Source organism: Quercus robur, chromosome 8 (assembly GCF_932294415.1).
Source record: "Quercus robur chromosome 8, dhQueRobu3.1, whole genome shotgun sequence".
In the NCBI taxonomy this organism is placed as follows: Eukaryota; Viridiplantae; Streptophyta; class Magnoliopsida; order Fagales; family Fagaceae; genus Quercus; species Quercus robur.
In genome coordinates, this window is record NC_065541.1 from 58,535,298 (window position 1) to 58,548,083 (window position 12,786).

At 33.7% G+C, this 12,786-nt stretch overlaps 2 protein-coding genes across 2 annotated transcripts; both read right to left on the reverse strand.

Annotated features, from left to right (window-relative positions):
- Positions 1 to 1,886: 1,886 nt before the first annotated feature.
- LOC126697278 (serine/threonine-protein kinase-like protein CCR2) lies at positions 1,887 to 5,589 on the reverse strand. Its single transcript, XM_050394196.1, has 2 exons — positions 4,171 to 5,589; positions 1,887 to 3,342 (listed from the first exon to the last, which is right to left on the reverse strand). The coding sequence occupies exons 1-2, from the start codon at positions 5,382 to 5,384 to the stop codon at positions 2,235 to 2,237; spliced, it is 2,322 nt and encodes a 773-aa protein (XP_050250153.1). The 5' UTR covers positions 5,385 to 5,589; the 3' UTR covers positions 1,887 to 2,234.
- A 2,906-nt stretch (positions 5,590 to 8,495) lies between these two features.
- Positions 8,496 to 10,994, reverse strand: LOC126697279 (chlorophyll a-b binding protein 6, chloroplastic). The gene is made up of 4 exons (XM_050394197.1): positions 10,716 to 10,994; positions 9,626 to 9,728; positions 8,940 to 9,228; positions 8,496 to 8,834 (listed from the first exon to the last, which is right to left on the reverse strand). Exons 1-4 carry the CDS (start codon positions 10,910 to 10,912, stop codon positions 8,689 to 8,691), a joined length of 735 nt encoding a protein of 244 aa, XP_050250154.1. The 5' UTR covers positions 10,913 to 10,994; the 3' UTR covers positions 8,496 to 8,688.
- Between the last annotated feature and the right edge of the window lie 1,792 nt (positions 10,995 to 12,786).

Sequence of the window (12,786 nt, forward strand, 5' to 3'; positions counted from 1 at the left end):
TAGGTGAAATTGGTTCATTTGCTCCAATTCGGTCCATTTGATCCAATGGAATTTGAGTTGAGAGCACCTATTCTAAATCTAAATTTATTAAAAAAAATATATAGATCTCAAACTCGTAATATCTAAAATCTTAAGTATAGCATTTATTGTTATTACATTCTTGTTGAGACACATTGACATAGTATTTCAATCTACTTAGGTCCCACTAAATTTAAGTGAAAGTTTTTCTAAACATGAAGACTATAAATATACAAATGTAATCTTGAGGGCAATTACTCATTTGTTTTAACGTCATTAATTTTAAATAAATTGCAAGATGTTGATTACACCTTCAAGTAAAATATATATATATATATATATATTTAACTATTCGGTGCGTTGGAACTTTCCAGATATGTATAATTTTTATTTAACTATTCTTTTTTTTTAGGAAACAATAATACTTATTAAAACATTAGAACACGAAAATAGTATATAAATTTTTTTAAAATAAATTTATAAAATTTGTAAGAGTACCTTGCAATATATTGTCTTGGTAAAATTTAATGCATGTAGGACTGTATGGCGCAGGATTTCCTTGTTTCATTATTCACAAATTTCAGAACTCCCTTTGTTTCTCCGGATGAGTTCATTGGGAAGCGGTGGAATCTGCATTTTCCCCGATATATGGGCCATGTGCTCCATGGTGGGCCTTGGGTATTTGGTTGTGAGAGACTTTTAAATTTGGCTCAAATAGACTAAAGTAAACTGAAGTGAACAGACTGAATTCAACCAAAGTGGATTAAACCGATAAAAATAGATTTTTCATGGACTAATTCATTGGTCACATCACCCTTTTTTTAATTTATTTCTTCCTCTAATTTTTTGATATCATATAGCCATTTGAAAATGATGGGTAAAAGAAGGGTCAAAAGAAAGGAAGTGTCCATGATTTAAAGTAAGAATAATGAAGAAAAAGAAAAGTTTTTTTTTCAAAAAAAAAAAATGTGTGGAAGGAGTTCTTTCTAAATTAAAGTAGATGAATGTGTAAAAACAAAATATATATAAAGTTATAATCGTCTAAGATATTATTAGAAAAAACACTATCCAAAATGAATATGTGACGTCAACCAGTGGCGGAGCCAGAAATTTATCTTTGGAGGGATCATATAAATATATATATATATATATATATTTTGTGTATGAAATGTAAAATAGTAATATACAATACTTCATAACTCAATTTTTTCCCTTTTATTTGTTAAAATAATTGTTAAAATACCTATATGTTCATTTTAAAGATAATGAATATTTAATTATTGTAATTTGTTGACACATATATTTATAGATTGTATTTTTATTTAAATGAAAATTATATTTATTTTTAGAATTTCTTAAATATGTATGTATATTATTAGGTATAGATGGCCAAAATGATAAGGTTATTTGAAAACTATCAAATTATTTAAGATAATTTCAAATATATATATATTTTTTCAAAAATTTTGGGGGGCCCTAGCCCCCCTTGGTCATCAAGTGGCTCCGCCACTGAAGTCAACTAGTTAATATATTTGATATTATATAAAAATTAGAGAAACAAATCAATAAAAAAAGTGGTGTTGTAGTCAATAATGTGGCTCAACAGGAACGTAACAATATTAAATACTACACTTTGACTTTTAAATACTGTATAGATTTAGGAAGTTAGGGAATAAATGGTTCAAAATCTATAAGCATTTCATCCATCTCATCACTTCACATGTCATCTATGTAATATAGAATGCATTCTAAACTCCATCCGTGTAAGATGTTCTAATCATACACAGTATGGAAAATTATGTAAACTCAAATATGTTCTAATCACAAATTGCGGAAAATTCAGCCATTTGTAGTTACAGTGTAGACTATTGATGAAATCGCCAAGTCATTATGCTTCCAGTGATTAGTTCTTACTATTGTTGCAAGAGTTTTTAAAATTATCAAATGAACCACCTTTACATAAGAGATCATTATGTAGACAAGCATTGCATAAGAGAGGCTTAGCAGCCCAATGGTTCACAGAAGGGAAAAAAGATTACCTCAAAGTCCATGAACAAATGCAAAAACTTAAGAAATATTTCTGATCTCCTTCTCTTATGGAGAAAAAGAATCCAAAACAATGGAATGTACAACATACTAAAACTCGTGTAGATTACAATTGAAAGGCTCTTAAATTAGCTTAAGCAAATTCTTAGATTTCCATCAATCAAGTGTAATTATAAGGTCAATCCGCTCTTTAGTATTTGATCCAACAAACTTACCAGTTTAGGCATGGTAGGACGCTTAGTGGGATTTTCTCTTAAAGCAAGCTCAGCTACATCAGCTAGTTTGAGCAATGGTTCCACATCTCTTAGTAGAGCCACACTTCTATCAATAATGGAAGCTGCCTTGCCATGTCTTATTAGTGACAATGCCCACTGAACAATGCATGGAGGTGAGCAATCCCTGTCATACGCTTTCCTTCCACTTAAAATCTCTAGTAGAACTATTCCAAAATTATAAACATCACTCTCCATATCTCCATTTAAATCTCTATCACTAGCACTTAGTATCCCAAAATCTGCAATTCTTGCCCCCCATCCAGAGTCTAGCAGAATGTTTGAAGTTTTAACATCGCGATGAACAATGGGGGGTGTGACTTCTTTATGTAGGTACTCAAGTCCTCTTGCAGCCTGTAATGAGATCCTCAACCTTAGGTTCCAATCTAAAGGTGAGAGCTCCCCATGAAGGTGGTCATGGAGTGTGCCATGGGGCATGAACTCATAAACCAACAACCTCTCTCCCATTTCTGCACAATAACCTATCAAGTTCACAATATTACTATGCCTAATGTTGCTAAGAATCTCTAGTTCTGCTTCAAAATCACGGCTATTGGTGTGAATTATAGTGGCAGCATTAGCCCTCTTAACTGCTACTTGACTACCATCTGACAAAACAGCTTTGTAGACAAAGCCAAAGCTTCCTCGGCCAAGTTCATTAAATTCCTTGAACCCATGTGTGGCATCCTTTAGTTCTGAAAGCCGGAATACTTGGGCTAATCCAACACACGTGCTTATCGAATGAGACAATTGTAGACTGAGGTCAGGATCAGCTTCCACAACTGGCTTGCCTACACAAAATGTGCACTTGAATTTACCCCTTTCCTCATCCTTAGTTTTGATCATCCGGGGAATAAGACACCACCCAAATAAGGCTAGTAAAGTACCTGACACCAAACATCCAATGATGATGACTAATTTGTTCATCTCTTGCCGCTCTTGCTCTTGAACTCCTGATGGCGGAGGAAGCCCACAAATATCCCAACAAGTTCTATTTTGGCATAGGCAGTGGCGGAGCCAGGAATTTAGGTTAAGGGGGGCAAAATTAAAAGACAAGATTGAAAGTCAAAAACTAATCTAAAAAAATTTAAATGTGAATATTAAGAGTATGCAATATACCTGTGACTATATAAACGTGACTCAATGACTTGAATGCTTTAAAAAACTCAACTTGAATGCTTTTAAAAACTCAACAGAAACTCTAATTGCTTGTTTGAATAGAGGGGAGTAGAGTAAAGCGAGGGAAAATAAGATAAATTACCTTATTTGGATTTTTTTTTAAGAGAGGAAATAGAGGGATTTAGAGGGGTTTTAATTACTTCTAACTCCTCATTTTTAATTTCTCTAAATTAGAGAGATATGGAGAAAGAGTAGAGTATAGAAATATTTGACCAAATGAATTACCAAATTAAATTTTTTTTTTTAAAAAGCTAATTATTTTCCTCCCTTTACTTAATTTTAAAAACATTCAAAATTTTTTTTTTTCTTTTAATATGGGAGGCATGCTTTATACTGTACCATATATACACTTTTTTTTTTTTAAGAGTTCTATTAGTATTAGGCTGCTGTGATTCCTATTCTGTATAGGCATATATCATTAGCATAGGTTTTTTTTTTTTTTTTTTTTTTTTTTTTTTTAATTGTTACTAGGTGGGACCCGTAGTTCTATATTAAGTTATAGTAGTCTCAGAGTTCTAGTTAAGGAAAAGTTTTTTGGCTTTTGTGTAGAGGGGCAAATAGTACATTTCAATGCAATATACTGCCATTATTAGTAAAAAATTCGGAAGTTCAGGGGGGGGCAGGTGCCCCCCCTCCCTCCGCCCCTGGGCATAGGGAACACGCAGTGCAAATTCTATCAGCTGTGTCACTACACACACTAGAAGGAAAATAACCTTGAGAACAATTTGTCCCACAAGGCAGGCAAATTTTCAAGTCCTTCCTTACACATAAACTGATCAAATCTGGCTCGTTGAGGACACTTGCATTGAATGAAAACTTACCAGCACCACACAAGCCTAGTGAACACACACCCGGACTACACAATTGCAAAGGCGGGCTATATGCCAGTGGCAATTGCCCTTGAACACTCCAGCAATCAAGAACCAAGTCAACCTCTCTAACACCACAAATAGTATAATCTGATGAAGCAATTGACATAAACCCCGAATTCTTTGGAACCGAAGATGAATTCAATCTTCCCCAACATTCAACCCCATGATCATCCTTATGAACCCCACAATAATGTTGAGCACCAGCAGATAAGCCCACAAAACTGGTTCCAATTGGTGGAGTGCCAAAATCATTGGCCTCACCCCAGCATTTGACTTCCTTAGACACATTAGAAATCCCACAAACAGAACCTCTCCCTGATGCTAATACATCAAAATCCTTGGAAATTGAAGGTATTCCCAATTTAATCGAATTGGGTCCCCAACAAACAACACCACCACCTTCTCTAATCAAACCACAACTAAACCCCTCCCCAGAGACAATGTACCTCATTACAAGACCACTAATGTGAGGATCAAGAAACGAGGAGTTATAATTATAAACAAAACCATCATTAGCTAAACTATTGTTATGAAACTCCCAACAATCAACAGTTCCAAAATCAATACTAGAATAGTAAGACCCTTTAATAGCACAGACATGGTTTTTGCCAGCTGCAATTTGTGAATAAGTTATGTATTGGAAGCTTTGAGGGACAAGATTATTACTTGAACTCAACAAGTTCCAACAATAAGCCTTGGAAGTATTGGATGTAATCCCACACATAAAGCCCTCGCCCCCAGAGAGAGTAGCCATTGGTGGCAGAGAAGTGGAATATAACGATGTTGAACTTGATGAGGACTTGTTGCTTTTATCCCAGCATATGATTTCTTGATTGCCACCAGCATCAATGGCGCAGAAGAACCCGTTAATATCACCAAATGCAGCTGCAACTGGGCCTGGTGAGCCATACCCGGAAGCAGTGAATGGCATTGATGGAAGAAGGAGCAAGAGGAGGAGCCAAATTGGTGAACCAGAGAGACAAATATGGATTGGCATGGTCTTTTGGGAAGTGGGTTGTAGCTATTTAGTGTTTATGTTAACACAGATTGGAAGTAGGTGATGGTTTTTGTGGTATGGTCAATGGTGATGGAGTAGTTTGAGCTTTGTTGTGAATAATGTGGGTCCGTGGGAGTGTTTAGGCATGTTTTTATTTTACAGTTTCATAAGTGTGAGAGGTCAGACAGTTTATGAAGTCAGTTTCTTGATTTAAAGAAGTTCATTACCATATTCATTTTCTGTAGGCAACTGTAATTTAAATCAACACTACAGGCTGGCTCGCTGACATGGATACTCTCCTTGTTCAGTGGAGTTTCCCGTGCACACGGCTCTATTGTTGATTTGTTTCTGTTCCTGTTTCTTTATGTTTTGTTTTGCTTTCATATTCTTAAGGCACTCTTTTTTTCATAGATTTTTTTTTTTTTTTTTAATTTATTTGACACTTCTCCAATATATTTTAAACCTTAGATCCAATCATCTAAGTTTTGAGGTCAAGCAATATGTAAGTCTATAATATTTGTATTTGTAAATATATAAACATCTCCAGACTCCATCTAATATCCCATCTAGCTCTTTCACTCTGGCTAAACCATTAGTATTTCTCAATCTATATTGGATTGTTGAAAATTAGTACGTTTTCTTTATGTACTAATCGCCTTTGACCCAAAAAAAAAGTAATTATGTCACTTTTATTATAGTGAAGTCAAATGCAACGTCTAAAGGAGACTGATTTATATATACATGTTAAAGAAAAGGATGTCAACTATCTTTTGGGCTTTGATGCCTCATAGCTTGGTAGAATCTTTCTTCACCAGGTGTAAATTTGATGAAGGAGATGCTTATCCGTTATCAATACGGTGGATGAAATTAAAGGGGCACTGTGAATCTGACAATCACATCTTTGCTACTTGTACACTTTGAAATTCAATATACACATGAAAAACCCAAACTTATTGCAGTAAAAATCATATTGACTGCAAGTAATTATGATTGTCATTTTACCATAAACCAAATGGTTTTAGTTAATTTGTTTAGGCTAAGACCTATTTAAATTATACTATACATATAGGGAGACAGGAATATTAGTTGTGGACAGGGTTATGTAGATCTCCATACTAATTGCAATGAACAAGCAGAACATGATGTATGTAAGGGACTTGACAGTTGACATGGGATCCCTATTGAGTCTGCTACTTTGTCCTCCTGTCTACTCAGCCAAATTGCAGATTGAACAATTCGATACTGAATCGTTATTCATTTAAGCTGGTACTTAGAATCTTATTAAGATATGGTCTTTTGATCTCTTTCATTTTATTTAGTATATAATTTTTTGGTGTATTATGCCCCACATGTGCCCAAAAAAGATTTAATCATTCTTGACAAACTGAGGGTTAAAACGACATTGTGCTTCTTAACAACGAGCACAGGGAATTATGATTCTAATATAGACTTTATCAGAGAAACTGGATTGGTATTTGGTAGTTCCTTTAGATTTCTATTATGTTAGAAGATTCCAATACAAGGAAGTGTGATTGAACATGGGGTGTCAAAGTCTAAGTTCTAACTACTACTAATAAATCCAAAATTGAATTTCAATTATAGGAAGGAAAGACTGAAATCAAAGGAGTTCCAAATCTTCCAAAGATTATATGTTTATTCTAAGATGGATTAGTATCACATAATTGGGTGCCCCTTCCTTTTTTTCAATTGTTGTTTTGGATAATAATTAGAGATGTGAAGAACATTCTAGTCTTTGAGATTTCATGACCAACTTGGATGTGTCATTTTTCATTATTTTGCTCCAACATTGTCAACAGAACTAGTTTCATCAAATCCCTAATGCCGATTCTTACATGTGTAGGAAATTAAAAAAACAATGTAGCCATTAACTTACAGATCACAATATGTACAATCCTACATGTAAAGGAAGAGAAATGAGTAGACTTGTGTAGAATAAAATGGCTTTATAGTACCTCCGTACCCATGTTGCCAAGATGCATAAGAGAAGTTAAAGAATTAGTTTTTTGCTCTTGTGATGACTGTATAGGATCTGTCAAAACCAAAATAAGATTTAGTCAATGGAGACAATAGGCACCATTTGCGGTGAGAATATTCATAAACAAGTTACAAACCACATAATTTTCCAAACATTGGTTATTTTGTTACTTAACCCCCTGACCACAACAAGTGGGAACATGTGTATTAGGGGGTTTTCTCTGATTTTAATTTTGCTCTAAGAATTGATTGAAAGCAAAACCAATTAGATTGCCTTTTATTCTTCTGAAATCATGCAAATCTCAATTCATTAAATATTGTTTTATCACATTGCAGGCCATTAATTAAGTTGTTGCTAGTGCCATGGGTAGGAATTAATGTGCACCTATTTAGTGACTCTCATTATACCATCCTCTCACAGCATATGAGACTCGTATGTTTAGTCACTCTTAGTTTTTCAAATAAAAACAGCTATTATTTCAATACATCTCTCCAACTATTAAATTATTAAAAAATAATAATAATAAAAAGACTGCCTTGATATTTTTTTTCATGATTGAATGGTATGAACTATGTAGGTTATTAGGTTAATCGTGGATTCAAGAATCCAAGCTAAATAAAATAAAATAAAAATTCCAAGCTGATGCTGGTCCGGTAAATTTTTGTGGTTCTTCCTGGTTACACTGAGCCCATGGCCCAAGGGAAGCCAGTGACGCTGACTCAACTGTCCACGCAATGGGCAATGGGCTATTGCTGCAAATAATTAATGTCAAGAGTTAGGCCCAATTGTTCAAGCAACAATGATAATGTTATTTATACTACTTTTCAGTTTTCATAAATTAAATAATAATTTAATAAACCAATACTAATTTATTTGATTTGAGTTTAGTTTAGTTGTAGTGATTCTCATTCTCTTTTTCGTATGGACTCTTTATTTATTTTTTTTTTTTCCACCACTTCCAATAGGCCACATTAGAATTATAACAAAAATTGTGACATAAAAGTTATGTCGACAGATTTTTCTCTTTTACCTTTAGAGTGCAAGAAGAAAATACCCAAATAGTTAGTCACTATCCCAGTCAATTGGAGCTTGTTCCCAGCATTTCTCTCGACCACTACCACGAATTAACTAGACTTGTTTTGCATTTTCTAGAATAAAACAGGTACACTGACTTTCACAGTAATTTTTAGGTACCAAAGTGAAAGTTTGTAATGTAGCAATTCTAAACTTATAATTACACAGACCAAAGAAATCCCGATTCATTACAGAATGTCACATGGACTTTTACAGTGAAAAGTATGATCAAAATTACAACCCTCTTGGGATAATCACATTCCCAATGTTGTTGTGCCATGGGTCAGCCAAGTGAGAAGCCAAGTTCTCCAATGGTCCTGTGCCAGGATAAGCTGATTGTTGAACGCAGAACCCCAAAAAAGCCAAAATTGCAAGCCGACCTACATACAAATCAAACAATAAAAAAACATGTTAGGTACATAATTTACATGACTTCTTTATAGTCTAAAAATGATTGTAACAATTAATGAATCAATCACTCTTACCATTTTTAATCTCTTTGACCTTGTATTCCTCGAATTTTTTAGGGTCCTTGGAGTAGCCCAAGGGGTCAAAAGCACCACCAGGGTACTTCTTCTTCTCGGGGTCTTTCTCCATGCTACGTTGGTGCTCAACGAAGGAAATTGCAAGGAATTCAATAGCCAAAATGGTGGGAAGGTTACCCCATGGCACTGGGTTTCCCAAGTATGTGGCTTGGCCTCCTGGAACTGCAGCCCACTCCTGAGCCTGCACCCAGTTGCCCAATCCCAATGCCTCTGGTACTAGGACTCCTGGCTACAAAAACATACGAAGATAGATGGAAAATAATTACATAAAGCGATAAGCTTTTGGGTTAATCGATAGTTTATTATAGTAGCTTCAAAACCACTTATCTGAGTTCGAACTTTATTTTCACTTTACTTTCTATTTAAAAAGTTAAAATTCCTGTTATATGAGCTCACAAGGATTATCAATTATATAAGGTTACAGTCACAAATTCTTACCAGTTCTTATTTGGGTATATTGTTAATATTACTTTTTCACTTACAAATAATCACAAACCATGTAATTACATCAGCAATTTGTAAAATAGTTTGTGAATTCAACATTTTCCTTGTAACTATAACCCAAACTTCAGTTAGGAGACAAGTGTTTTCACAAGTTGCTTATGAGTCTTTAAGATGAAACTTACAACAGCAAGCATACACCATCTGCAGTGGATGAGTTCGGATTCCTTAAATCTTTCAAGGTTCTCTGGAACTTCACCTAGCCCAAGTGGGTCAAATCCAAAGTCCCTGCCACACAAAAACACATGCAACTAATCAGTGCCGGCTCAAGGCCTAGGCAACTTAGGCTTAGGCCTAAGGCCCCACAACTAATAAAAAATTTCCCTACTAAAAAAAGGCCCTATCTCTCTTAGTAAAAAGTCCAAAATTTTGTAAAAATATAACATTTTTTAAATAATTGGTACTTATTTTTGAGAGTGATGCTAAAAATACCACAAATTTTATTATAAATTTAACTAACATATCACTAATCATATAAAAAAGTAATTCAAACACAAATAAATTAAGTTATTGAAATTCATCAATTACAGCCATAATCACATTTATTGTGAATATTTTGTAGTATTTTTAGTATTTTTCTTTTTCATTTCTAATAAGGCTTTTAAAATAGGAGACCAATAAAAATTTAACCCAATTGAAATCCCAAGATGTTTCAAATAAAATGCTACAAATGTGATAAATTACCAATGATGACTAATTTCCTACTAAGCCACACACCAAATAATATCTATCTATCTCTTTCTCTTAAAAAGAATATATAAAATTAAAATTTAGATTATAACTGTATTTAACTATGCATAGTCATATATCCAAGTTAAAATAAGCTCCTTTTGACTTACTTTTAATTCAACTATAATATTCAATCTTCTATTTGAAATTAACCTTAGTTTAGCTAGTATTATTCATCAATTTCTATATTTACATCAAATTAATCTTAATTTAATTAGTATTATATAATTTTATTTAATTAATGTTTACATATAAAAAGACCTCATATAAAATTTTTGCCTTAAGCCCCAAATTTTGTTGGGCTGGTCCTGCAACTAATCATACCTCACATCATGCTTTACATGATACCTATTATCACACAAAAATGCTAAAATTACACTACCAATTTTACAACATAATATATAGGTGCCCCAATTTATACCTTTTTTTATTATTATCGTTGACACATCGGTTTGTAAGATTTATGTGTATATAATTTATACGTACCCGGGTGCCGAGCCATCGAGGTGTTTAGGCCGAGGCTGACCTGGCATCCACTCGGCTGACATGGTAAAGCGGGACGAGGCATTGGCACCAACACTAGAAAGAGGGGTAGCTGTGGCAAATTTGGACTTTGAAGAAGAGAGGACTGATGGGAAAGCTGTGGTGGCGATGCCACAGCTCATCAATGTGTTGGCAGCCATTTGTCTCTGATTGAAGTTTTGTGTTTTTGGAGAGGAACCAAAGAGAGAATGAATGAATGTGGATTATGGAAGAGGAACCAGTAGTACAAGTATGTGAATGAAAGTGGGGATATAGGCGAATCCAAATTTGGATTGCGATTGGCTAGTGATACTAGATTTTGCTGTGTTATTGGGCCACGTGTCAATTCCAATCCATTTGGGTACGTGGAATATCCCTGTGGATATCAGATATCTTTAACAATATTTCCATGGTGGAGGTTGAGTGCCAGCGGGAAAAATCAACTATCATTGTTACATGTCACACTGTGTGAATGCTATAGAACTTGACCCAGACTTTCTTTTTTTTTTTTTTTAATTGCTTTGTGTGTTTGACTATTTCCTTAAATTTATATAATTTTCTAGTTCCACACACACCAAATTATTACTAAAAGGAATCTCATAGATTTACATTGGCGGAGCTAGGGGTACCAAGGGGGCAATGGCCCTCCTAGCTTTTGAAATTTTTCATTAATCATCTTTTACATCAGGTAATAAATCTAAAAATTACACAAAAATGTATTCACCTACCATCCGTGAGAAAATTTCTTGGCTCTACCACTATCATGGAATGACTATAATATATTGATAAAATGTTTTGAACCTAGAATCTCATAAATATCATGAAATCTTAGAAACTACTAAACCACCCCAAATGCATATTGTGAAAGTGTGTGGACATAGATCCACTCGGTTGGACAAACCATCTCAATTTGCTTTCTCTCTTTCACGTCCATCTGATACTTTATACCAATTTTGTTTTATTTAAATTTGGGGGTCAGACTCAGGATTAACCCAAATGCATATTGTGAAGACAAGACTTTTGCTTTGTTCTGTACTCATGTTCATGTACCCCTGAAAAAATAAAAAGCAAATACTTACAAAGCCTTGTAGCCAAACAAAGTATGGTCATCTCATTAATCCAAGTCACGACCAAAACCCAAAAAAAACAACTCGGAAGTCTAAAGTTCAAAGCACCTTATCGCACATCACATTAGCTAAATTATAATTAATGAGTCAAAAGTTTTCGCAGCTATTAACACTAGTGCGTAGCCTCGTGCATATGCACGAGTACAATTAAAAATAATCAATTATATGATTCAAATTATACTTTTTTTTATAAGATGTTCAAATTATATATGGTATTAACTTACACTTTTTTAAATCATACATCTCTAAAATATGTAATAGTTTCTCATTATATATATATATGATTTAGAATTTAATTGGTTTTAGACTTTTTGGTTTTTGCATCTAATAATTCACTTGCCACGAAAATTAAAAACTTAGATGGACACATGATGAAAAATTGGACTCTAATTAAAATCCAATTTAGAATCTTATTGGATTTGGATTCTTCGATTTTTACACTCAATAATTCACTTGGCACAAAATTAAAAATTAAATGGGACACATAGTGCAAAATTGAGAATCCAATTATAATCTAATTGGATTTTTTTTTTGAGGTTTGACTATTAATATATATATACAGATGACTTATAAGTGAATGATGGTGCATGATAAAATAGCGTTAGTGGTGAACTTAAATAAACATGATGTTACTTCAATCACATTTAGCAATATAAATGGTTGTGAAAAACATTATAAAAAAAATGTGTCATAGTATTATTCAATTATAATTTACCCTTAAATTGAGAAATCGCAACACTTTTTTTTCACAACTATGGACATGGCGTGTTGTGATTAGTACATAATAAAACTAGTGTCAATGGGGGACTCAAATGAAAATGATGTTACTTCAATTACAATCAACTATCTCTTGAGAAAGAAACTGTGAAAAATGTTATATTCCTAGCATTACTCAATCGAGAATCAAA

Coding starts and splice junctions, on each gene's coding strand:
- LOC126697278 (XM_050394196.1), bottom strand. CDS start 5,384: ATGCCAATCCATATTTGTCTCTCTGGTTCACCAATTTGGCTCCTCCTC. Junction 3,343..4,170: donor AGAATTTGCACTGCGTGTTC/CCTATGCCCAGG, acceptor GCTCCGCCACTG/CCTATGCCAAAATAGAACTT.
- LOC126697279 (XM_050394197.1), bottom strand. CDS start 10,912: ATGGCTGCCAACACATTGATGAGCTGTGGCATCGCCACCACAGCTTTC. Junction 9,729..10,715: donor CTCGATGGCTCGGCACCCGG/GTACGTATAAAT, acceptor TTTGTGTGGCAG/GGACTTTGGATTTGACCCAC. Junction 8,835..8,939: donor GGTCAAAGAGATTAAAAATG/GTAAGAGTGATT, acceptor ATTTGTATGTAG/GTCGGCTTGCAATTTTGGCT.